Source organism: Peromyscus eremicus, chromosome 5 (assembly GCF_949786415.1).
Source record: "Peromyscus eremicus chromosome 5, PerEre_H2_v1, whole genome shotgun sequence".
Taxonomy (NCBI): domain Eukaryota; kingdom Metazoa; phylum Chordata; class Mammalia; order Rodentia; family Cricetidae; genus Peromyscus; species Peromyscus eremicus.
This window is the reverse complement of record NC_081420.1, coordinates 95,991,041-96,017,409: the sequence shown is the minus strand read 5'-3', so window position 1 is coordinate 96,017,409 and position 26,369 is coordinate 95,991,041. Positions and strand designations below refer to the sequence as shown.

Below are 26,369 nucleotides of genomic sequence, written 5' to 3'. Positions count from 1 at the left end.
ATTTTAACTTTAGGAATAAAACTGTATTATTCCTTCACATTTTCATTCAAGTCTTTATTATTTAAAAATCTCATACAAGAGCCAGACAGAGGAGACACACACCTTTAACCCCAGCATTTGGAAGGCAGAGGGAGGCAGATCTCTGAGTTCGAGGTCAGCCTGGTTTACACAGTAAATTCCAGGACAGCCAGGGCTACATAGAAAAACCTTGTCTCAAAAAACAACAAACAACCCCCCCCCCAACAAAAACAAAAAGTTATAAAAAGTAGTGACCTTGCCCGGTCGGTGGTGGTGGCACACGCCTTTAATCCCAGCACTCGGGAGGCAGAGCTAGGTGGATCTCTGTGAGTTCGAGGCCATCCTGGTCTATAGAGTAAGATCCAGGACAGGTACTAAAACAACACAGAGAAACCCTGTCTCAATAAATAAATAAATGGTGACCTTGAGTAACAAAGGGGAGAACTTCTGTTTTCAGCCAGTTCTTCAAGGTGGGAATAAACTGTGAGCTGTCTCTTCAATGGCAGTTAAACAGGGTTAGTTGCTAGGTCTATAGGAATTTAAGGCATTTTGGAACTAAGTTAAAAGAAAACAACCCTCTCAGCTGATAAAGGTGCTTACCACCACACATACACTGTGACATGTGTGGGCGCCCGACAATAAATTAAAAACAAAATAGGCACCCATCTCATATTTGAGTTCGGGTGCAGGCTGGATACTAGGGCTTTGGCTGTTTCCTCCTTTGCTGCCTCCTGAGGCTCCCCTTCGGTGTGTGTGTGTGTGTGTGTGTGTGTGTAGTCTGGGGTGGGGAGGGGAGGACATGATCTGAAGGTGAATCAGGATGGCTGCCAGCAGCATTTAGTTGAAAAAAAAATTAAACCTTTTTGTTTGTCTTTTTAAAAAAGATTTATTTATTATGTATACAGTCTGTCTACCAGAAGAGGATACCAGATCTCATTACAAATTTTATACTGTATACCTGCACATAGGATTAAACAGAGACGAGGGGCATGTGAGCTGGGATGCGGCTTGAGGAATCCAGCATTGACCTTGACAGTAGGCACCAGTCATATCTTAACGGAAGGATCACAAATTCCTCTTGTTAGAGATAAGAAGAATGACTGCTTTAGCAAGCAGGAACTTTATTCAAGCCCTCAAGGGAATGGAGACCCTTATCCATATGCCTGACCTTGGGAAAAGGACTTCTTCTGGGGAGCAGACATTATACTACAGTTTCTTAGTCTTACTATATGGGCCTCATACACTCCCAAAAGGGACGGTTCTGATGTCTTACTCTTTTCCCATTATACTGTACCATTCTGACGTCTCTGTATTCATTAACTGAACTCTTAATGTTAGGGAATGTTAGCATTCAGACCCGCCCCTTGGGCATCACACCAGCGTCCTGACCACGTCATCTTAAGTAAAGTCCTCTCTTCCTTTCTTCCCTTCTCCCTCCCTGCAATAAAACTTTTCCACATGGGTGTATGGTGTGAATGACTTTCTGCCATGTCCTCTTGGCCGCCACCCACCATATCTGCATGGTATGTCTCTCTCACCTGCTGTAGGGCACCTTGGCTCTATGGGCCAACGCCACTGCAGAGCCATTTTAAAAATACAACAATTGAAAAAAAAAAAAGGGATGGTGGTGGTGGTGCTGGAGAGATGGCTCAGCAGTTAAGAGCACTGACTATTCTTCCAGAGGTCCTGAGTTCAATTCCCAGCAACCATATGGTGGTTCACAACCACCTGTAATGAAATCTGGCGCCCTCTTCTGGCCTGCAGGCGAACATGCAGGCAGAACACTGTACATAATAAATATTTTTTTTTAAAAATTACAATTGCCCTTAATGGCCTCAGGCTCTGGATCTGAATTGTAGGCATTTCATTCTTGGGATCAGGTGTGTCTAGTAAATGTCTAACTTTCCGGTTCTTGGTGTAATTAGGAGGGCACAATGGAATTCCTGGTTCCACCGAGGTGGGGATTTTTTTTCCAAAGAAAATTTTTTCCCAAAATGTTGTTTAGAGAGGCTACCATTGTACACATTTTTATCCTTTACCAAAGCCCGAACAAAAGTTCCCAAAGGGAGTCATTAAACATGAAAGGAAAAAGATGCTGGAGAAGTGTGGTCTGCAATGTTCAAATAATGGAACTTTGTCAAGCAGCAATGCTCCACGCCAGCTACCTTTATCCTCAGCTGGCTGTCTCTGTGTGGCAGGAAAAGATGGCGACCACTGGCAGTTACAAGATTACAGTGGCCCTCACGACACCGATCAGAGGAGAATACTGGAAGCAATGTATAGTGTTACACTTGGAGGCAGAGGCAGGAAGATCAGAGTTCAAGGTCATCCTTGGCTGCATAGTAAGTTGAAGGCCAGCCTGGGCTAAGGAGGGGATCCTGTCTCAAGAAGAAAAGGTAGGAAGGAGAGGAAGGAGAGGGAGAGAGGGAGGGAAAGAGAGAATGATGTATTTTGGGTTAGTTATGATGGTGGCTCATGCCTATCATCTTGGCACTTGGGAGGCTGATGCAGGGCTGAAAGTCAAGGATAGTGCAGCTACAAAGTAAGACTCTGTCTTAAAACAAACAAACAGACCTTTCTTGATAGGTCTGAGAACAAGGCTAGTCCTGTGCTGAGCCTGAGAGTAAAGTTAACTTCAACTACAGCTGATTGCTGAGGACTGAGAAATGAGGGTTCCCAAAGGAAGGCTGGGAATATGAAATACATGTTCACTACTCCAGGAGAAGCTGCAAAGTCTCCAGACATTCTAATATCATTTCAGCCCAATAGACATTTGCCGAATCAGTGTAGGACAACATAAGCCAGGGCTGCTGCAGATCACTTTAAAAAGCGTCATGTTCCGAACTCTGATGTTGTAGTACACAGCACCAATGAAGCGCCACAGTCAGTATGGAGAGGCCACTTTAGCAAGGAGCTACTCCAATCAAGTGCAGATTGATGAGGTCCAGGTTCCATCTACAGGACCCCAAAGAGGTGCAGCACCGAGAGACGGCATTTCTTTCTTCTCTGATTTAACCACCAGGAAAGCAGAGGTGTGCTCAGCATGAAGGGAGAGGCAGGTCAATATGAAGGGTCCTGATAGGAGCAAGAGTTCACTTAAATTGGTGGTAGTCAGGTGGGTTTCTGATCCAGGATGCAAACGGCTGTTTCCTTCGGAGTGCGCGCCAGGCTTCCTGGTAGGCAGACGCAGCCTCCTTGTACTCCTGGTAGGTGGCCAGCTTCTGCACCCTAATGCACACATGTCATCAAGCACAGTTCTCACTGCAGTGCTCACCCTGGGAGCAACTGGACAGATTCAAACAGCACAGCAGGAGCAGAGAGAACACTCTGCTCCCTCTACAGGGAATTCAGGTTAAAGCAATACATGCTAAGGCAGGTTAGAATCACAGGACACTAGTACGTATGGCTCTTGTCCAATTAGATAAAATTTTCTTTTCTTTGTGGTGCTGGGGATCATACAAGGTTTCATGTATGCTTCGACAGTCTCCTCCTATCACTGAGCTGTCTACCCCAGCCCCGACTTAAAGTTTCCTCCAGAGGATCTAGAGATTAAGAACCTTCTTAGCTCTGTTTCTTCTTATAAGAACATTATGGAACATCCACAGCCTTTAGCCTCTCTGACTGCTGAAAAACGTCTAACACTCTGAACAGTTGTAATTTGTTGTAGAATATTCGTTAAAGATGGGTTACATTTGTTTATGCTGTGGAATATTTGTTTAATGATGCAAAGACGTGTTGCATTCTTTTATGTTGCATTTGTTTAACTCTGTGAAGCTGTGTTACTTTACCTCTCTAATACACCTGATGGGCTAAAAAAGAGCTGAACGGCCAATAGCAAGGCAGGAGAAAGGATAGGTGGGGCTGTTAGGTAGAGAGAATAAATAGAAGGAGAAGAAGAGGAGATTGAGGGTTCTTGCAGTAAATACTGATTTAAGTTTTATTTTAATCAAAATTTTTTTTTTTTTTTTTTTAGTTAAGAGTGGGACTCATGAACTTGATCATTTCAAGCTGTATTTAAGTTCTGTGCTCCTGGAAAACAGGTGTAGCTTCCTAACAGAGGCTCTGGGTCCCATTCCCAGCATCATAAAGTCAGCCAATCAGTTAAATGATAAAATAGAAAAAAAAATCAGGCCTGTAATCCTAGCATTTGCGAGGTTGAAGCAGGAGAATTGCTGTGGGTTTGAGCTTAAGCTGTCCTGTATAGTGAGTTTCAGTTTCAGGCCAACCTGGGCAGTGAGATCCTATCTCAGAATAAGTAAATCAATGTGTGAGTAAGTAAACCTAAAACAGAACCTTCCTCTTACCCTTCTGTGTTTACTGCAAGCACAGTGTCTCCTCTATAACTCAGGTAAGACATTGACACAAACCTACAAGCTCCCCTTCTCTGGTAAGTAGTAAGCGCCCACAGGCTTGCTGAGTGGATGAGTCACCTGCCAGATGTCTCACCATGCACAAGCCAGAACCAGAGCAGAAGTCTTTACAGACAGGAGGACAGAGGGATGGACAGTGTCACCTGACAGAGTCCGGCTGCTTGTCTTCTGCAATGCTGCTCAGCAGCTTCTGGAATGATCTAAAGAGTTCCACCTTGCTGATTCGGGATCTGTTCAGAAAAAGAAAGTAAACATCACTAACTAATAATAACTAGGTGCCAGGCCACTATCAGAGACACTAGGCCTCATCACAGTGCTCAGGAGTGGATGTGCCAGATCCCCCATCTGACCTGAAATGTCTCATCAGCCCCTCCCCTCCTTCTTTCTTCCTCTTCCCCCCGCCTCCTCCCCTGACAAAATGTCTTGATATGTTGCCCAGGCTGGTCTTGAATCATGAGCCTCCTGCCTCAGTTTCCCAAGTGTTAAGATTATAGCACGAGTCACCACACCCTGGCTCTCTAGAGAGATCTGTGTTGTGACTGCTGGCAAGTGACACTGACCTGTTAGCCACATGACTGAGCATTTTCAGAATTAAATCCTCTCACCCCATTCAAGCTTTCAGGGGACTGCAAACCCACATGACGTAATTATTGACCTCTCAAATCCCAAGGTACAATCGCCTATTAAATTCATTTTTTTATTCCAAGTCAGCAGAAACTCTGAAGAATAAGGTCTATTGTTATCTAATGAAGCTTTTTTTGTAGATAATTTGTTAAACATCAACAGATAACTAACATACTTTCATAGAATAAATCTAATGGGGGTATGAAAGATGTATATAAGGAAATTATAAAAATTAAAATAATTTAAGATAATAAAATGAAATTATGAAAGTTTATTAAGGGCTGGCTGGGGCTATTGCTCAGGGTTAGAACCTTGTATATGTATTAGGCTCTAGGTTCAATCTTCAGTACTGCTAGGATATCCGAAAAAAAAACCTGGGGCTAGGCAGATGGCTCAGTGGTTGGGAGCACTTGCTGCTCTTGCAGAGAACCTGAGTTTGGTTCCCAGCATCCATATTAGGTGGCTCACAACTGCCTTGTTACTCCAGATCCAGGGGGTCTACCACCCTCTTCTGGCCTCTGCAGGTACCTGCACTCATGTGCACATACTCACAAACAGACATAAACATATATAAATAATGAAAAATAAAAAATAAACCTTAGACAGAAAAGATGGCTAAGCGGTCAAGAGTATGTGCTACTCTTCCCGAGGACCTGGGTTCAGTTCCCAGCACCCATAGAATGGCTCACAACTGCCTGTAACTCCAGTTTCAGGGGATACAATGCTCTCTTCTGGCCTCTGTGGGCACTGCACGTATGTGGTACACATACATTCAAGCAAAATACTCATAAAATAAAACAGATATAAAATAAAAATAGATCTTTAAAAAAAGAAAACTAAGTTTTGGGTTGGTGGGATGGCTCAGTGGATGAAGCCATGGCAGCCTGAGTTTGGTGCATGGGACCTGCATGGTAGGAGAGGACCAGCCTTCCAAAGCTGTCCTCTGACCTTAACACACATGCTATGGCGTGGTGTTTGTAAGTACATACTTCACAGACACAAAAATAAATAAATAAATGTAATAAAAAACTTCAAGAAGTCCTAAATAGCCAGGTGGTGGAGGCACACGCCTTTAATCCCAGCACTCGGGAGGCAGAGGCAGGCGGATCTGTGAGTTGGAGACCAGCCTGGTCTACAGAGTGAGTTCCAGGACAGCCAGGGATACACAGAGAGAATCACTGTCTCCCAAAACCAAAACCAAAAAAAAAAAAAAAAAGTCCTAAAAAACTGGGAACTCAAAACTATCCAGTCTGGGGAACAAAGCGCTGACCTGGCAGGAGTGTTACATACACTCACAGTCCATGTTCCTACGAGCCATTAGTGGGACAGTGGTTAGCAGAGCGGCCTTCCTTGTTTCTGGTCTGAAAGACAATGCTGAAAGATGTCTATTTTTCTCAAATTGACCTTTAGATTTAAAATCCAAGAATGGCCAAGACAGGACAGTCTTGAAGGACACGCCATGAGGACTTTCTCTAACAGAGATGATCTTATTTAAAGCTAGAGCTGAGTGTGTTTTTTGAGTCAGGAGTAGTGATGCACATACAATTCCAGTACTTGGTAGGTTGAGCAGAATTGTGAATTCAAGGACAATCTAGGACAGGGAGAGAGAAGGGGTAGGGAGAGAGAGAGAGAGAGACTGTATCTAAAAAGGCATAAAGAGTATGGTTTTGTTATAGAGATAAATAGAACAACAGAAGAGAATAAGTAGGGGTGTGTGTGTGTAATCGTACATGTGGTTCCTAGATTTGACACAAATATCCCACTTGGCTGGTCAGTGGTGGCCTACACCTTTAATTCCAACACTTGGGAGGCAGAGGCCAGCCTGGTCTATAGAGTGAGTTCTAGGATAGCCAGGGCTACACAGAGAAACCCTATTTTGACCCCTGACTCACCAAAATCCCACTTAAAGCATGTGGATTTTCAGAAATCAGTAGCTTACATTGCCATAAAAACTACAAAGTGAGTGTGTCTGGCAGGAAGTCAGTACTATAAACAGTAGGCTTTTCTATATAACTAAGTGCTGGGTGACTGCAGGAGTACCAGAAAGTTGTACCTCAAACCTCCTGGAGCTCAGAAAGTTTATTTCTCCCCACCTGAATAGAGTGGCCCGGAGAATCTATGCACCAACAGAGACCCTGCAGCTGAGACACAGTCTCCTGGGACTGAAGCAAGTCATATAACCAAATACTGGCACATGTTCATGTAACGGTGCCAGTTAAGCCCAGATTAATTAATTACTACTCAGAAAATTAATACTCAAGAACAAAGTCACCTGTTAAACATTAGAGAGAACATACCCCAAGGATAGGCAACAAAGGCAATAAAAATGTTAAATTTTCATGTATCTAGTAATTTTATTATAAATATGATTTTATCATTTGACTATATGTATTTACTAATAAAATAATGTTAGTCAAGACTTCAGCTTGAAAAATATTTGCCTGTTTCTGCTTCCTAAGTGTTGGGACTAAAAGCATGCACCACCAAGCCTGGTTTATTACTGAGTATTAGTGAAGTATATTGGAACATTTCGTTCATACTCTATCACCCAGAGAACAGATCCACATCAAGGCTCAACATGTCACTCAATTCACTGGAAGGATGCCGACTGGGATCTATTTACCTCCATCATGGTAGCACAGTGCCAAGGCCAGTGCCGACAGCCTAATACCCTCTTGGGAACATACCTGTACAGGTTCTCAATAGTCTGTTCCCTGGAGAACCAGGAGGAACTCTGAATGTTTTCCCACTTAAGTCATCTCATTAGTAATGGTAAGATACTGCATGCACATACTCAGCACTCAGGGGCTGAGGCAGGATCCAGACCAAAGCCTGCCTGAGCTATATCATCAGCTCCCTCTCCACTCCAAAAAAAGAGTTATGCCAATAAAGCAAATTAGAGTCTGGGAGTACAGCTCAGTGGTAGAGTGAGTGCTGGCATGTTCATGGCTTGGATAGGGGAGATGGTTATAAACCTCTTCTCAATTCAAAGCTGTATCATGATCTTTCCAGTATATTCTATTATCTCAACTGGCACAGAGTTTTTTCTTTGTAATAAAGAGAATTAGCCTCTATGAGGCAGAGTAAAATCAATCTTCTTAAAATGAGCATCGTTTATGTGATTCCTGTTATCATCCCAGTGTTTATAAACACACCTTTCTTGCATCTCTAACAATGTCATCTGAGATCCCCAGAGTTTCCCAGAGATGGCCTCACAATGCAGCCACTAAGGGATAAGCAGTAAGGAGCCTGCTTCTCCCAGCAGCTGAAGGTCTTAGTACAAAGTGAGCTCTAGCTGGACGTTGGTGGCGCACGCCTTTAATTCCAGCACTTGGGATGCAGAGCCAGGAGGATCTCTGTGAGTTCGAGGCCAGCCTGGTCTACAGATCAAGATCCAGGACAGGCTTCAAAGCTACACAGAGAAACCCTGTCTTGAACAAACAAACAAACAAACAAACAAAAAACAAAACAAACCAAAAAAAGTGAGCTCTAATTCCTGCACACAATAATGTTACAAAGATCATTTAGCAAGATGCCATTTCAAGCTGTATCTACCTTACTCAATCTCACATTGGCTAACCTTGCTTTACAGTTGGCAAGTAAGCTCAGAAGTGGAGTGATCTGCTCGGGGACACCTGGGAGAAACAGTGGCAGGAGCTAAATATTGGCCCCTCCGATCCCCAAGCCCTGCTGCCCTGCAGTCTGCCTTCTGATTCATATTCCCATTCTCTCTTTGCCTCCTACTTACAGACAAGGATGTAAGCTCTCAGTCTGCCTGCTGTCATGCTCCCCCCATGATGGCCATGGACTCACCCTCTGAACCCGTGAGCCTTCATTAAATGCTGCCTCCTGTAAGTTGCCTTGGTCACGGTGCTTTGTCACAGCAGTAGAAAGGTTAACTAAGACACTGTCTATCCACAAACCCTCATTGTACAGATAAGTACACTGCGGCCCACAGAGCAGCTGGCCTTGCCCCCAAGTCACACAGACAACTGGAGACAGAGCCAGGGTTAGAACGTGAGGCACTCCAGGTCACACAGGGAACAATGACAGACTGTGACAAGCTGGAGAACAGCACCACAAGAATCTAGAGAGAAATGATCCCTTTAATTCAGGAGGTGCTGGGAGTTGAGCAGGGCTTTTAAAGCATGAGGGTAAAGACTCTAGGCAAAGACTAACACTCTCCCACTCTGAGCAAAGGAGCAAATGGAAGCCACAGGCCGCTGAGTGGGGCTGATGAGGAGTCTGAGTCTGTCACTCACAACAGAGCCAGAGTGCAGCAGGAAGCCTGCAGGCCTGACCTCTCATGACCTGCTCTGCTCACACATCCTGCTTTCAGGCTGATGGCAGGTCTCCTAACAAGTACAAAAGATGGCTGGAAACAAAATGAAACAAAAACTTTGAGTACATTTTTGTGAGTATGAATTACATAAGATTCCTTAGATAAGAATCCCAAAGTACAACCAAACAAAGAAAACAGTACATAGATTTGACTTCATTAAATTTTAAAACTTTTGTGCTTTAAAGAGCACCATCAAAAGTAAAAAAAAAAGAAGGAGCCAGGCGGTGGTGGCGCACACCTTTAATCCCAGCACTCGGGAGGCAAAGCCAGGCGGATCTCTGTGAGTTCGAGGCCAGCCTGGGCTACCAAGTGAGTCCCAGGAAAGGCGCAAAGCTACACAGAGAAACCCTGTCTCGAAAAACCAAAAAAAAAAAAAAAAAAAAAAAAAAAGAAGGGCGCTAGAGAGATGGCTTAGTGCTTAAGAACACTGGCTGATCTTCCAAAGGATCCAGGTTCAATTTCTAGCACCCATAAAATGGTTCACAACTGTCTGTAACAACTGTAGTTCCATGGACTCTTTTCTGGTTTCTGTGGGCCCTGTGCACACATGGTGCACAGACATACATGCAGGAAAAACACCTATACACATAGAATGAACAAAATCTTTAAAAAAAAAAAATTAAAAAGGTCTGGGTATGGTGGCACATACCTAGGTGGATTGGATCTTTGCGAGTTCAAACCCAACCTGGTCCATAGAGACCTGAGTTTGGTCCTTGGGACCCACATGGTGGAAGCAGAGAATTGAATCCCACAAAATGTCTTCTGACATGACACATAAACGTAACTTAAAAATTGAAAATAAAGACAAACCAATTATAAAATGGGCAAGGAATGATAACAAATATTTCTCCAAAGAAGATACACGAATGGCTAGTAAGCACCTAACAAGATGCCCATACTATTAGTCATTGGGGAAATGCAGAGCAAAACAAGGAGAGAGCACTTCATACTTAACAGACAGTCATCACACGCGTCAGATGGGATGCAAGGCAACTGCTCTTGGGACCTCACCATGGTGGAGCTGCTAGGAAAATGGTTCACTCATTCCTGAAAAGCTATCCATATGGTTACCACAGACCCAGCAAGTCCACTCCTACGTACAATCCTAAGAGAAATGAAAGTATACAAAAACAGGCACCTAGTTGTTCACACCAGCACTACTCATAATAGCCCAAAGCAAAAAATCCCCCAAAGCCACCACTGATGAGAGAGAAGTCAAATGAGGCATTGCTATATAGTGGACACTACTCAGCCATCCATAAAAGAAGTACCAATCCACACCACACGAGTGAACGGTGCAGGCATGCTACGTGGATGAAACAGACACAAAGGACCACACAGTAAATCATTTCATTTATACCAAGTGTCCAGAAGACAGAAATATGTGGAGAAAGTAAATGAAGCAAATGAGGGATTTCCAAGGGCTAGGGAAGGAGCAGGTAGTTTCCTTTTAGGGGAAAGGGAAAAGTCTCAGAGTTGGATAGGAAAGAGTGAGTTCATAGATACCATCTCCCCAGCCCCAGTGAGCTGTACCTGGCCCGAGAGCTTCCAATTTCTTTCTTTGTTGTTCCCTGTGGAAAACCATTGGCAGTCACATCCAAAGGATGCTCAGGAACAGCACTCCAGCTGATAGCTGTGGAGAGAGGAATTCTGGGATTAAAACATTTTCTACTCCTGGATCAGTGCTGCCCTCGATCTTGGCCCAAGAATTTCCTCTCTGCAGTGGGCAGCCATTAATACCGACTCATAACTGGTCACAGTGTTGAGAGCAAGCATCCACTGAGAGCTCATCTCTCAACGGGACAACTGTCTCCATCCCCACTCCCAAGGCTCAGGGAGCACTGCGGAAGAGGTGAGATGGAGGAGGGGGCTGGAGGATGGGGAGGAGGGCTGTGCAATGTTCTTCTCTGGACATTTGATGGCCGCTGCACTCAGGAGCTTACTGTAGCTATGGTTACCTGCAAAACTCCAACACCGTCAACAGGCAGCACTAACCGGACTCAGCAGGTTCCAGAAAAAGAAAACAAACAAACCCCAAACCAAACCAAATAAATGAGAGAGAGAGAGAGAGAGAACCAACACATAAACACATACATGAAAGAGGAGGGAGGGTGACATGTTGGGAGAGTTGGGGTCAAAATAAAAGATAGAAACCTGTGTAGTTTCCCATGAATGTTACAATATTTTCACTCACAAAAGTATTTCTCTGCCTCTACAGCACCATGAAAGTTAGATATGACATCAAAACCCAGTTGGATCTGATGCTTGGTTCCTCAGGGTTCAAGGATATCAAACGGTTCATCGTTTTTTTCCCCGAGACAGGGTTTCTCTGTGTATCCCTGGCTGTCCTGCAACTAGCTCTGTAGACCAGGCTGGCCCTGAACTCAGAGATCCACCTGCCTTTGCCTCCTGAGTGCTGGGATTTATGTATGTGCCACCACACCCAGTAGTTCATGATGATTATTATTATAGCTTACAATTGAATGTTTCATTATACTTATTTATTGGGAGAGGCATATGTATGCCGTGGTGCATGTGTGGAGGTCAGAGGACAACCTGAGGGGAGGTGGGTTCTTTGCTCCCACATGTGGGTTCCAGGAATCAAACTCCAGTTACCAGGTTTGCTGGCAAGTGTGCCTTTACCTGCTGAGCCATCTCACTGGCTCCTAACTTATAATCTCATTGAAAATGTGTTATATGGTAGACACAGAATAAATGTATAAATACAATTTCTTAATTCTCATAATAGGCATGACAAGCAATGTTCTTCTCATCTGAAGAAGAAAGGCCATAAAGAAGGCCAAGACAGGGCACCTAGCCTGGCCAGGATCTCCCAGGGCATACACTCAACCCTGTGTGGGTGTCTTCCAAGGAACACAGAGGTTAGCACTGTCGCCCTGGGACAGTGTCAGAGCAGTTGGTCCAGGGTCAGCTAACCTGGACCCCTCACCTGCCCCACAAGGAGCGAGCCGGCCCGCTCCGTCGGCTCTTCGCACTTGCACTGCACGGCGGCTCTGTCCAAACAGCAAACCCGACTGCTCTATCTTCAGTTCAGGAACTCCAAAGCCTCTGGGTAACTCCAAGGCCTCCTGACACCTACAGAGGAGGAGGGAACTGCCTTCAGTTTAGATGCACCTGGAGAAGAAGACTCAGAGAAGCTCATCGTGCCCGAGCCCTAGGACAGACAAAGACCCTAGTGGCCGAGTGCATCTACCAGTTTACTTATTGAAGTGGGGAGTGAAGAACGCCAGAATACCACACAGTAGGAACTTTTGATTTTTTTTTTTTTGGTTTTTCGAGACGGGGTTTCTCTGTGTAGCTTTGTGCCTTTCCTGGATCTTGCTCTATAGACCAGGCTGGCCTCGAACTCACAAAGATCCGCCTGCCTCTGCCTCCCGAGTGCTGGGATTAAAGGCATGTGCCACCACCGCCTGGTCATGGAACTTTTGAATTTTATTACTTATTTATTTGAGACAGGATCCCAATTAGCCTGGTATAGTCCGCAACCTGAAATACAGCAGAGTACAACCTTGAAATTCTGATCCCCCTGCCTCTACCTCCTGAGTGCTGGGATTACAGATGTACAGGATAACCCACCCTTTTTTATGAGGTGTTGGGGATCAAACAGACAGCCTTATGCCCGCTAGCAAGCAGTTACTAACTGAGCTATATCCCCAGCCCCAGCAGGAATTCTATGACTGGAAAAAGATCCCATTTTACTGGTCTAAAGGCATAACTAAAAACTGAGTTAATATCCATCAGTGGTGTCAGAAATCTCAAATTTCATTCTTCACTTGAGAAACTTAAACTTTACCTTGTTTACACAGGCTTCCTAAGAAATCCTTCAAACTCACCCCAAACTGAAATCATCCCATACTGTAAGTTGGTTTTCCCCCTTTTCTGAACAAGCCAGGTGCTCATATGATGCAAATCTAATGCACGGATAGGAACTTCAAATCTCAGAAACTTTATAACCATTAGCAGCCTCCACTATTCTCCATGCCCTTCTCCAGCCACCGGTAACCACAAACCCAGATCTCTATGTACCTGACTGTGTAACAGCCCTGACTGTCCTGGATCTCACTCTGTAGACCAGGCTGGCCTTGAATTCAGAGATCCACCTGCTTCTGCCTCCCGAGTGCTGGGACTAAAGGCGTGCGCCACCATCGCCCAGCTTGTACTTGCCTTTTGTGGCTATTTCACATCAACAGACTCAAACATTCATGGCTTATTTCACTTAGCATGGTATTTTAATGGTTCACTCATGTTGTAGCATGTATCAGCACACTAGTCTTTTTTTTTTTGAGACGGGATCTCATGTAGCCCAGGCTAGCCTTGACCCTAATGTAACTTCTGATCCTCCCGTGCAAGTTTTGGGATTACAGGCTGAGTGCCACCATGTTTGGTACTCCAAGACTTTCTAACAATGAACAGTATTTGCTTGAATACACTACTTTGGTTTGCTTGCTTTTTTTAAGTTTTTTGAGACAAGGTTTCTCTGTGTTACAGTCTTGGCTATCTTGGAACCAGACTGGCCTCAAAGCTCACACAGATCCAACTACATCTGACTCCCAAGTGCTGAGAGGCTGAGAATAAAGACCTGTGCCACCATGCCTGGACATACGTGAAGTCTTTCTTGCTCATGGATCCTCTGAGCAGCACTGGGCTGCTTCTGTTTGGGGCTATTCCTAGCATGCTGCTATAAACATCTGTGTGTGTGTTTTAGTGGGATTGTACATTTTCACTTCTCTTGCGTGTATGCCTAGGAGTGGGAACACTAGGTTCTGTCTGGGGTGCTGCTTTTGGAATCTGCTACCCAGGCTTATATCCCCATGATGCCTCTCTAACCCTCATCTACTACAGCACACACCAGAGTGGTCATGTGTACAGCCATCACTGTTTCTCTTTTTTTGAAACAGCGTCTTTGTTTATTTTGCCAAGATTTAGAATCTTGCTATGAAGCTTAGACTGGCCTTCAACTGAGTTCCCTCATTATAGCTTCCTGAGTACTGGGATTAAAACTAGTATTTGGGTTTTTTTTTTTTTTTTCAAGAAAGGGTTTCTCTGTGTAACCCTGGCTGTCCTGGAATTCATTATGTAGACCAAACTAGTCTCAAATTCACAGAGATTATTTAGTGTTTTTTAAGTATAATGGTCATGTAGCCTGGGCTGGCCTCAAACTCCCTATGTAGCTAAGGGTAACCTTGAACTTCTGATCTTCTTGTTTCCTCCTCCCAAATGCTAAGATTAGAAGTCTATGCCTTCATGGCCAGTTTTATGCAGTGCTGAAATTCAACCTAGGGCTCCTTCAAATTAGGCAAGCACTCTTCCAACTGAGATACATTCCCCAGCCCTGGCAATTATTTCTGCTTACTGTAGAAATGCACAGAAGAAAAATGATAATGTACAGCAATAACAAAGAAGAACAGCCCATAACACCATGACTCAGAGATAATTATCGATATACAGCCTCCTACAGCTTTCTGTGCACATCCATATTTTAAGACCAAGATGGAGCTCACTTCATCTTCTAAATTGCTCTTTAAACATCACAAACATCTTTCTACATTAAATATTCATCAATACTATTTTTAACAAAAGAAATCACTTAATTTCCAATGGCAGAGCATTTCTGGTTTCCTTTTCTTTTTAAGTTACTGTATATATAAACCTAAGAATTATACTTTCTTAATTATTTCTTTAGAAATAATAAATAAGGTGGAGACTCTCCTGGTTCCTCGCACACCTTCTACTGCCCTCCCCACGGCCTCTCACCTGCCAATCAACGCTCTCCTCATGGCTTCCTGGCTGTATGGGCACTTCCCAATGACCACAGCTGACAGGTAGATGGGCTTTTCCAGGAAGTGCATCAGCAGTGCACCCTGGCATCCAAGGACATTCCACCTTGCCATCTTGTCACTGCAGGACATGGAGCACGTCCTGTCTCCCCTGCCCGGCTTTACTCGAAGCAGCCCCACCTGGTGGTAGGCAGCACCTGGCTTTCTCAAGTCTCCGGTGTCTCCGGGAACACACTTGGCTCCTGTTCTATATACATCTACCACTCTGAAACTACCTGGAGCTGTTCCATTGGCAGCATCCAGTTCCTCCGTGGTGAGATCAGAGCTGCTGACATCTGGTTTGATTGTACCACTTTCCTGCATCCCATGGTGAGCTATGCAACTGGAGAGCGCCCTGGCAGGAGCTCCAAGCTTCATCTTCTTGGCTACAGGGCTGTCAGGGTCTTCACAATCCCTTTTATTTTTGGAATCCTCTAGATTATCACTCCTTTCCACAGGTGAGTTGTTGACCCCATTTCTGATGACAAGACGGCAAGGTTGTTCTTCAAACTCCAGCATTGGAATGATGGAGGCATCCCCACCTGCATGAGAGGGGACCCTTTAACCAGGAATTCTCAGAATGAGCCTCCCCAGCCAGTGACATTAATGTCCCTTAGGAATTAGAAATGCAAATTGTAAGGCTGGAGAGATAACTCAGTGGTAGAGTGATTGTCTCACATGCAGGAGACCCTGAGTTCAATCCTCAACACTGTATGTGAGTGTGTGAGTGTGTGAGTGTGTGAGTGTGTGTGTGTGTGTGTGTGTGTGTGTGTGTAGCAAATTATTGGGACCTAATGGACATGCTGAATGAGAAACTCTGAAGGTTGGACCCAGAAGTCTGTTTTAATAAGCTGAGCAGGCCATTCTGATGCAAGCCCAAGTTAGAGAACCATATCCTCAAACCGAGGTCAGTTTGTTTTCCCTGCTGAACTGAGGTGAGGAAAGAGGCAGAGAAGTGATGAGCTCAGCGGTAAAGCATAGGTCTAATGAGCATGAAGCCCAGGCGTGATTGTAACCACCACTAAAAGAGAAACAAATAAATACAAAACCAAAATCCGCATACACACACGCAGGTATGCACATACTGTGGCACATGTGCGGAGATCAACGGACACCTGCAGGCGTTGGTACTCACCTTCCTCTGTGTGACACGGGATCGTGTTCCCTACTGCATATGCCAGCAATCCATTCTGTCATAAGATTGGTAAGATTACAGACATGTGCTAGTGTGTCTGGCTTTACGTGGGTTCTAGGAATTCAACCTTGCCATAAATGGTTGAAAGCTTGTATAGCAAGCACTTTACACATCAGACCTCCACAGACATGCTTCTTTCAACACTAAATTAACATTAGGGCTGGAGAGATGGCTCAGTGATGAAGAGCACTTGCTGTTCTCCCATGGGCACAGGTTCAGTTCCCAGCACCCACATCAGGTGGTTTATAACCTATAATTCCAGTTCCAGGGGATCTGACACCCCTGGTCTCTACTGGCACTTGTATGCAAGTGGTACCCATAAACTCACATAAGCACACACATATTCACATAACAAAAGTAAATAAATCTTTTACAAAATTAATGATATACATATATAAACAAACAAACAAACAAACAAAAACCCATGCATGTGCTAAAGCTCTAATAAAAATTGCTGAGGTCAGCTGGGTGGTGGTGGCGCACACCTTTAATCCCAGTACTTGGGAGACAGTGGCAGGCAGATCTCTGTGAGTTCGAGGCCAGACTGGTCTACAGAGTGAGATCCAGGACAGCCAGGGTTACACAGAGAAACCCTGTCTCAGAAAAAAAGCAACAAACAAACAAACAAAAACCCACTGAGGTCTTGATGAAACCCTTCTACTAGACCCCATGAGTTAAAACTTCTTGATGAGAGAATTATGGAAATTTCTGCCACAAAGAAGTTTTAGAAACACTGTTCAGACCAGGGTTTCTCAATCTCCACACTCATGAAATTTTTGTTTTCTCTTTTGAGACAACACGTCCTGTAACTCAGACTGGCTTCAAACTCCCTATTAGCCAAGGATGGCCTCGAATTTCTGAACCTCCTGCCTCTGCCTCCCAAGTCCTGCAATCACAAGTGTGTCCTCAAGCCTGGGTCTAATGAAACTGAGTCAGGTAATTATTTGCCACGGAGGTGATCCTGTATGATCTAATCCTCCAGTCCAACAATCACAAGTGTCTCCAGAGCCAGTCTGGTTGCACACACATGTAATCCCAACACATGGGGATTGGAGTGAAACTATCCTCAGCTAAGAACTACAGTTTTAAGGGAAGCCTTAAAAAAAAAAGACATTTTAAAGAAGTATATGTGTTTGTCTCATATTCACATGTGTGCAGGTGTGTACAGAGGCCAGAAGAGGGTCTTGGGTCCCATGAAACGGGACTTGCAGGCAGTTTTGAGCTGCCCAGGATGGGTGCTGGGAACTGAACTCATGTTCTCTAGCAGAGCAGTTAGTGTCCTTAACCATTGAGCCACCTCACCTGCTTAGGCAAAGACTTGTTTTGTGACACTGGAGATCACAACCAAGTCTTGTGAATACTAGGCAAGCACTCTACCACTGAGCTACATACCTCAGCCTGAGAACTACTGATTTGCAAGGAGAAAAGTTTCCCAAGGGCATTTTGTGGACTGGTATCCTGTAAATGCCTTGGAATACAGTAGTGGCTTATTTCACGGTTGAGTAAATTTGACAAACATTATTCAAAATATCCTCATCTTAGGGATTTTATGATGCATATTCCTACAGTAAAAACCCACAATAAATTGCCAATTCCAGTCCACACCAGTGTTTCCAAAAGCTCCAGTGTCTCCCTTTGCTGGATTACAGATGTCCAACCTACTCTGTGCCCACAGGAAGCAGAGAAAACCTGAGGTCAGGGAACGCACGTGCTCCCTTGAGAAGGGGGCTATTTCTCCAAACCAACCCAACGTGTTGCTTTTTCAGTGTGGAAAGAATATCCTTGTAGTCTTTATAACCAGAGAGTGGGAAAGGCAAGAGGGGCACAGAAGGAGAAATGCCACAGGAGAGGCCGCCTGGCTGACTTCCAGAGACCTTACAAGGTGACAGCAACTTTGGAGAATTCACTGGGGTCCACCTCCTACTCTGTAGGCACAGAGATGTGATCTTGACAGACACCTGAATACAAGAGGCTGACTCACGCTAATAAAACACAAAAGTAAGTCTAAAGTAGCTAACCAAGACACCAAATTATTAATTAGTAATGAGAAGTAAATGTCAAGGGAGCCAGAGAGTCACATTTGCTAGGCAGTGTGCTTCCTTCCTACAGATAAACCACGGGTGGGGTGGGAGGGGGCGCCACATGCAAAAGATTACTCATGAACGCAGGGAGTTATATCAGTGACTGAAGATTTTTTCCAGCAAAACACTTTCCGGAGTTTCTAAGATTAACAGAGGGTTGCCAACTTCTTATTTAAGATCTTTAAAAACAAAAAGCCAATTACCACAATTAACAAAGAGAGAGCCTCCGCCCACTCCACAGCTCTTCTTCCTCTCAGCACACTGTGTCACCATCCCTTCAACGCCTGAGGAGAAACTGGAAGCCATCTTTGCCTCCTCCTTCACAACAATCATGAAGTCTGACAACTGTCCTCCTAAATCTCCCTTACATCTACTCAGTTGTCTACCTCTCATGAATGACCTCTACCCTCCCTCAAACAGTCATACCCTTGCTTAAAACACAACAAAAAACTCTTGAAACCTTTATTTTAGAATCATCTACTACACAGTCTGGATTCTTCTTGCTTTGCAGATGCTCACAGATCAGTACGGCCCTGAGCCCGCTGGTCCGTGTAGTTTGTTAGAAGGCTGATACCTTGGATCTATCCCCCAGGTCTTTACTCACATTAAGCAAGCACATTACCACTGAGCTCTCTCCCTAGCCCCTTATTCACTGCTTTATACTTAGAACGCCCTATTGTGTCTGAGTAATGGAGAATACTTGTTCGAGACAGACATGGTGCCACACTCCTGTAACTTCAGGAGTTCAAGGCAAAGTGGACTAACAGCAGGACCGTCTTAAAACACACACACACACACACACACAAAACAAATAACCCTGGGAGTGGGGAGCATGCCTACATTCCCAGCACTTGGGTGACTGAGGCAGGAAGTTTGCTGAAGCTCAAGGCCAACATGGGCCTACGTATTAAGTCTAAGGCCGGCCAGGACAACTTAGCAAAAACCTGTCTCAAAAGCCGGTGAGCTGGCTCAGTATGTGAAGGTGCCTGCTGCCAAGCCTGATGGGTTCCACCTGGAGACCCACCTAGTGGAAGGCACGCACTAACTACAAGTTGTCCTCTGACCTCCACGTGTGTACAGAGGACATGCACATGCACACAGCCTCTCTCTAAATACATAACTAGAAATATCGTCTCCAGTGAATAGATGACTGAATGCAATGGGCTTTAGGGTAAGTTACTGCAGTAAGACTTTGGGCTTTTGAGCCCCAATAATTACGTTGTACTTCGTGGGGTTAAGCTTGAAGCTGTCCAGTCTTGACTTTGAGAACTAACAGTAGAAGACTTCTCACCTCCCTATATCTGCCTTCTGCTCCCCCCCCCCCCCCGGTAGAAATGTGGTCATGTATATAAATAATCACTACCATTAGTTGTAGCTATATCCAGCCAGAAGTTTTTTGGAGAAGTATCTCTATGAGCGAGATAAGCCTAAGGAAGTAGTCAATGCAACATTACTCCTAAGGCTTGACTATACTCACAGGGTGTGTGGCTAGAGAAAAACACAAAAGACAGGTTAGGTCTGAGCGTCCACAGTCCTCTTTGAGTTCCTGGCACAAAGATACTATCCTCTTTCAGGACGGCTGCCAAATGGAGCTGATGGAGAAGGTACCTGAGGGTTGGAAGATAGCAGAATGAACACTTAGGCTGGGGAAGCAGCTCAGGCTACTTTACATACATGCTGAGGGCCTAGCATATGCAGCACCCTTGGCTTGACTCCCAGCACTATAAAATGAGTTAAATGGAGGAAAAAGAATAAACAAATTTCTGTGGTAAAGAGAGCTCTCTTGCTGGGCAATTACAGGAAAGGAGAACAATGAGATTGATAATGATCTGGCATTCTAAGAGTGATAGAAATGAGTCCTTTGTAAAGGTCAGGAAGATTGCAGGCTTCGCCCTGGATCTACTGAAATCAGAATCTCTGGAGGTAGGTTCAGCCATCTTGTCCACTCCCATCCCTGGGCCGGGGTTTGAACCCAAAGGTCTGATGTGCTAGGCAAGGGCTCCATTACTAAGCTTATAACCCTGGTCCCAGAAACCTGGGTTTTTTGTTTGTTTGTTTTCAAGACAAGGTTTCTCTGTGTAAAAGCCCTGGCTGTCTTAGAACCCACTCTGTAGACTAGGCTGTCTCAAACTCACAGAGATCCACCTGCCTCTGCCTCCCAGTGCTGGGATAAAGGCGTGCACCACCACTGCCTGGCAAGAACCCTGGGTTTTAACATGTGATTCTGAGGCATACTCAAGTTTGGGAACACTAATCTGGACTCTGGTAGTTCAAAGTGACACAATCTACATCAGCTTCGAGCTCATTAGAAATGCAAACCCCACCCCCCAGACATATTCAACCAGACTCTTTGGAAGTATGACTTTACCTTTGGAAACTTCTTCTGGCTATGATCTCAGCATGGCTGTCATTGAGGATGTCTCCTGTGGCAAAGACAGGAGATATGGATTAAATGAAGCCTGGGATCTGGAGGGCCTGGCGGAATACAGCAGTACCCCGCCAGCACTCAGGATGGCCATGTTACTACCTCGAGGGCTCTGTGAGAAAGTGTCACAGTCATTAGTGGTGATGTACTTACAGCTTGAGTTTCTCAACATTTGGGACAATAAAATTCTTTCTTGTAGGGGGAAGCATATAAAATATAGGATGAGGTAGGTGTGATGTGGTGGTGCATGTCTTTAATCCCAGCACTCAGGAGGCATAGGTTGGTGGATCTCTGTGAGTTCAAGGCCAGCATGGTCTACACAGTGAGTTCTAAGTCAGCCAGAGCTATACAGAGAGACCCAGTCTCAAACACACACACACACACACACACACACACACACACACACACACACACACACACCAGGGCTACATAGGGAGACCCTATCTCAAACAAACAAAAATATTTAGGATGTACAGGATCCTTTACCCACAAGATGCCAAGAATACCCCACCCCACCCCATGTGATGATGACTAAAAACACTTCTGGACAATGCCAAAGTATCTTGGGTACAAAATTGCCATTGGTTGCTGGGTTTATCATGGTGTCTAAAATCCCTGGCTTAGGCAGGAATACCATGAACACAGCAAGTTCTAGACAAGCCTTGGCTACATACTGAGATCCTATCTCAAAATACTAAACAAATAAAAAAAACCCAAATAAACCAAGTGAAACAAACAAACAAACAAACAAACAAAAATACCTCTTGTAATTGTTGTTTCACTCTTTGGAGGGCCTGCTACCCAGCTCCTAAATAATCACACAGAGATGTATTCTTACTTATGAATACCCGGCCTTAGCTTGGCTTGTTTCTAGCCAGCTTTTCTTTTTTCTTTTTTTGATTTTTTCAAGACAGGGTTTCTCTGTGTAGCCCTGGCTGTCCTGGAACTCACTCTGTAGACCAGGCTGGCCTCGAACTCACAGAAATCCCCCTGCCTCTGCCTCCTGAGTACTGCGATTAAAGGTGTGAGCCACCTCTGCTCAGCCCTATCCAGCTTTTCTTAACTAAAATTATTCCATCTAACTTTTGCCTCTGGGCTTTTATCTTTCTCTATTCTATATACCTTTCTTTACTTCTTACTCCATGGCTTGCTGTGTAGCTGGGTGGCTGGCCTCTGATATCCTCTCTCCTTTTCTCATTCCTTGATCTTCTTCCCAGATTTCTCCTCTATATATTCTCTCTGCCTGCCAGCCCCTCCTATCCTTTCTCCTGCCTAGCTATTGACCATTTAGATCTTTATTAGAACAATCAGGTGTTTTAGACAGGCCAAGTAACACAGCTTCAGAGAGTTAAACAAATGCAACATAAAAGAATGCAACACATCTTTGCATCATTAAACAAATATTCCATAGCATAAATGAATGTAACACATCTTTAACTAATATTCCACAACAACCTCTAGTTGAGATTTATAGAAACAATTTTTTTTAAGTGCTTGGGGATTGGATCTATTGCCTTATGCATCTAGGCAAGTGCACTGCTCCTGAGCTATATCCCCAAATTCCTTCAGTTTTTTAAAGAAGATATCTTATTACATTTTCATTTATTTATTTTGTATATATGTGCCATGATGTGTACACATGTGATACAATATGCATGTAGATAGAGGTCAGTTTTCTCCTTCTACTATGTGGATCCTGAGAATCAAGCTTAGCTTGTGGCTTGGTGACAGATAAGGTCTCACTGTGTAGCTCTAGCTGGCCTGGGACTCGCTAGAACTCCACAGAGATCCAACAGTCTCTGTCTCCAAAATGCTGGGCTTAAAGGTATGCACCACCAACTCTGACACTTTATTTATTGAGACAGGGTTTCTTTGTGTAACCTTGGCTGTCCTGGAATTAGTTCTATAGACTAGGCTGGCCTTGAACTCACAGAGATCCACCTGATTCTGTCTCCCGAGTGCTGGGCTTAAAGGCCTGGGCAACCAACCCTGACAAGGGGTTTCACTAAGCTGGTTAAGCTCTTCTTTGACTCTATCTGTAGCTGCTGGGATTGTAGGCTTGTGTCACCTGGCTACAGAAATCCTCCATCTGTAAATCAGGGATGGAGTTATCTCATACTATGGTATTGTATTCATGCTCATGGTGATACATTTCCATACGGGACCTGAGATGGTTCCCTCATATACAGGAGATATGGCGAGGAGAATGGAAGGGACATCCACATTCTTGTTGGTGCCAAAGGTCTATTTAATTCAAGATTGCTTTCTGGGGCTTCAGAAACCACTCAGGCTGCTTCCTCTTCCTGCTACTCTGCCTTAATCCCTTCTAGCTATAACATGGAACAATTAAACTCAGGGAACCTTCGGTTTAAACATTAAATTACTGACTTTTAGAAGCATGTTCCCGGTGATTTTTGCTCTGATTTGGACTTATTTCTTTTTTTTTCCCCTTGAGGCAAGATATTTACTATGCTAGTCTCGAACTTCTTGCCACAGCCTCTGGAGTGTTGGGATTACAGGCATGCACTACCAAGTTCAGCTCTGAATTCTCGTTTTAAAAAACATATAGTCTTCCCATTGGCGGGACAATCAGTAGGAAATGAGGGGTCAGCCACTCCAACCAGTGTGGCCCCGTTTCTTTGACAAGGAGACTAAAGGTCAGTATGGACACCCTGCGCAGAGATAACTGTTGAGAGCCTCTCCTGGCTTACCACTCTTCCTCATCTTGGACTGGCCTATGCATTTTGTTCCTGTTCCCATTGAGACAACTTCCTTTGTCACTGAAAGGAAAAAAAAAGAAATCATTAAGTGAAGTCTCAGAGGCTGAATGCTTCCCAGCGTTCAGGTTTAATAAGTCCATGTCTCCTTTCTCCAGAGGATTCCCACAGGTGGACTCTACCAGGACTGCAGTTCCGTGGTTGAGTTTGCCACCACCAGAAGTATCGCGCCACCTGGTGGAGATCATGGGAAAACACCCAACACTAGAGTCCGGTCTCACCTTGCACTTCCTTATCAGTGGTGTCACCAGTTTGGTCAGCTGGAGACTGTATCTTCACCACAGCTGCCAACAAAGTCCATTCACGATCTGGCTCAGGCTTCCCCTGCTTGGGTAGTTTGCCATTATAGTGTGCATAGCACAGCTGAGCAATCTCGTCTGCTGTCCACATAGCTGGAGCTGGAGCTGAGGCCCCCATAAAAGCCAAAACTATCAGACTAGAAAGGAAAACCAGTGTAAGACAGAGCCTCACTCCAGTGCCTCAGCAGTCTCCAGTGTAGTCGGAGTGCTCAGAGTAAGGATCCTGTTTTCCTACTAACCTCCCTTCCCTCCCATATTTAATAGACAAGAGAGAGCCACAACTCCCACAAGGCATGTTACCGCTTCAAGATTAAAACAGCTATGTTATACCAGTTAATGAACCTGGATTTGCCATGTTTTACACTGTCCTTTCAAATATCAGCTTGCTCTGGGCAGAGCTTCACCCTACAAAGTTACTTTCTGGACAGATGTTCTTTTCCTCCTTTTTTCCCAACAGACAAGTCAACCTACCTCACTCGTAACAAATTTCCAAAGTCTCTCACTGGATGTTTTCACAACAGTTGTACTTAAGGGTGTGGGCATGGAGCTGTACTTTCTAGGTTTCAATTCCAGGTGTACCACAGATTAACTGTGTGATTATTGGGTGGATTATTTTAGTTTTCACATCTGTTAATACATGGATCATAGGGCTGGAGAGATGGCTCAGAGGTTAAGAGCACTGACTGTTCTTCCAGAGGTCCTGAGTTCAATTCCCAGCACCCACATGGTGGCTCACAACCATCTGTAATGAGATCTGGCACCCTCTCCTGTATACATAATAAATAAATCTTCAAAAAAAACCCCAAAAAACAAAAAACAAAACATGGATCATAGCTGGCCAGTGGTGGTGTGTGCCTTTAAACCCAGCACTCAGGGGTAAGAGGCAGGCAGATCTCTGAACTCGAGGCCTGCTTAGTCTACAGAGTGAGTTCCTGGGCAGCCAATGCTACACAGAGAAATCCTGTCTTGAAAAACACAAACAACCCCCGCCCTCCCAAAAAAAAATCATGGATAATAGTACTTAACATTTTTTTCTTTTTGATTTTTCAAGATAGGGTTTTTTTGTGTAACAGCCCTGGCTGTCCTGGAACTCACTCTGTAGACCAGGGTGGCCTCAAACTCATAGACATCTGTCTGCCTCTGCTTCTCCAGTGCTGGGATTAAAGGCATATGCCACCACCACCTGGCTAGTACTTAACATATTTTACAAATACTTATAAAAAGCAAACTCTTTAACAAGGGACATTTGAGTTGGTAGGGGAAGGATTGTAACGGGCACATAAAGCCACTTATACACAAACTAACAAAACATTAAGCTGATCAAATCTGAAAGAGGCCTGAGAGGTTTGAAGAGAGTCTCCCACTCTTGGCTCTGTTAGTGCTCACTGGATAGATCTTGACTTTATGTGATTATATGAAAAGCTTCTTAGATGAGCTTATATGATGGCTAGACACAGCAGAGCATTTGTAGCATAAACAACAGAACAGTTTTTACTGAGCTCAGATGAGATGTTTCTGCAAGGTATTTCTACAACTTCTGCCAAGTTGCATTTATTTTTACAGTAAATGGTAATAATTATTCTAGCAGGGACTGACAGAGATAGTTACTTTAAAGTCTAACGTAGAGAAGTTTTGTATTTCTTTCTTTCTTTTTCTCTTTTTTTCGAGACAGGATCTCTCTGTGTAGCCTTGGCTATCCTGGAACTCACTTTGTAGACCAGGCTGGTCTCGAACTCAAGAGATCCGCCTGCCTCTACCTCCTGAGTGCTGGTAAAGTCTTGTATTTCTAGGAACATAAGCATGGAAGATCCTAGAATCCTGTTAGGTCCAGGGAGGCAGCACAGAACAGTTTATTTTATAAAGGTAGTCACCTGCCATCAACCGACAATTAAAACTAGAGGTGCATGTTACAAACTGCAAGTCAGGGGGGAGAAAGCAGCCCAAACTCCGTCACGCCTTTCAGGCAGCGGACTGAAGGACCACGCACGCGGTTGTTGAATGTTTGCATATTTGGGTCCGCTGTAACGCTTGTCTACAACCCCTATTTAAAGACCTTGAAAAATTCCTTCATATGAAGGAACTCAAACAGGCATTTCTCTGACCACTAACAACAGTCGCAGGAAGCTGAAAAACCCACTTTTCCCCCCACCTTTCCTTCCCCGGAGGTGGGGCTCCGCGGGACCGGAGCTCCTAGCAGGACCCTGAGACCCCTCCCCGCGGGAGCAGAGGACACGTGTCCTCACAGCCTCCTCCCACACAAGCCCAGCTGTGTAGACCGGGGCCCGAGACACCGATCTGGAGGCCCTGAGACCCTGTTACCCGCGCGCCACAGCCCCACACCCTCCACCACTCCCGCCACACGAACCCCTTCTACTGCCACACTCGCCAAAGAACCCGGTTG

At 44.6% G+C, this 26,369-nt stretch overlaps 1 protein-coding gene across 3 annotated transcripts; it reads right to left on the bottom strand.

The window, feature by feature from the left end:
- Adat1 (adenosine deaminase tRNA specific 1) lies at window positions 1-26,369 on the bottom strand. 3 transcript variants are annotated; one of them, XM_059263965.1, is made up of 10 exons: window positions 26,334-26,369; window positions 23,891-24,105; window positions 23,604-23,672; window positions 20,836-20,890; window positions 19,945-20,075; window positions 15,130-15,733; window positions 12,305-12,450; window positions 10,888-10,987; window positions 4,532-4,618; window positions 1-3,246 (listed from the first exon to the last, which is right to left on the bottom strand). In XM_059263965.1, the coding sequence occupies exons 2-10, from the start codon at window positions 24,084-24,086 to the stop codon at window positions 3,111-3,113; spliced, it is 1,524 nt and encodes a 507-aa protein (XP_059119948.1). In that variant the 5' UTR covers window positions 24,087-24,105; window positions 26,334-26,369; the 3' UTR covers window positions 1-3,110. The 3 variants fall into 3 exon arrangements, with proteins under 3 accessions (XP_059119948.1, XP_059119946.1, XP_059119949.1); XM_059263963.1 differs by lacking the exon at window positions 26,334-26,369 and adding an exon at window positions 25,678-26,299; XM_059263966.1 differs by lacking the exons at window positions 1-3,246; window positions 26,334-26,369 and adding an exon at window positions 25,678-26,299 and having other exon boundaries at window positions 4,528-4,618.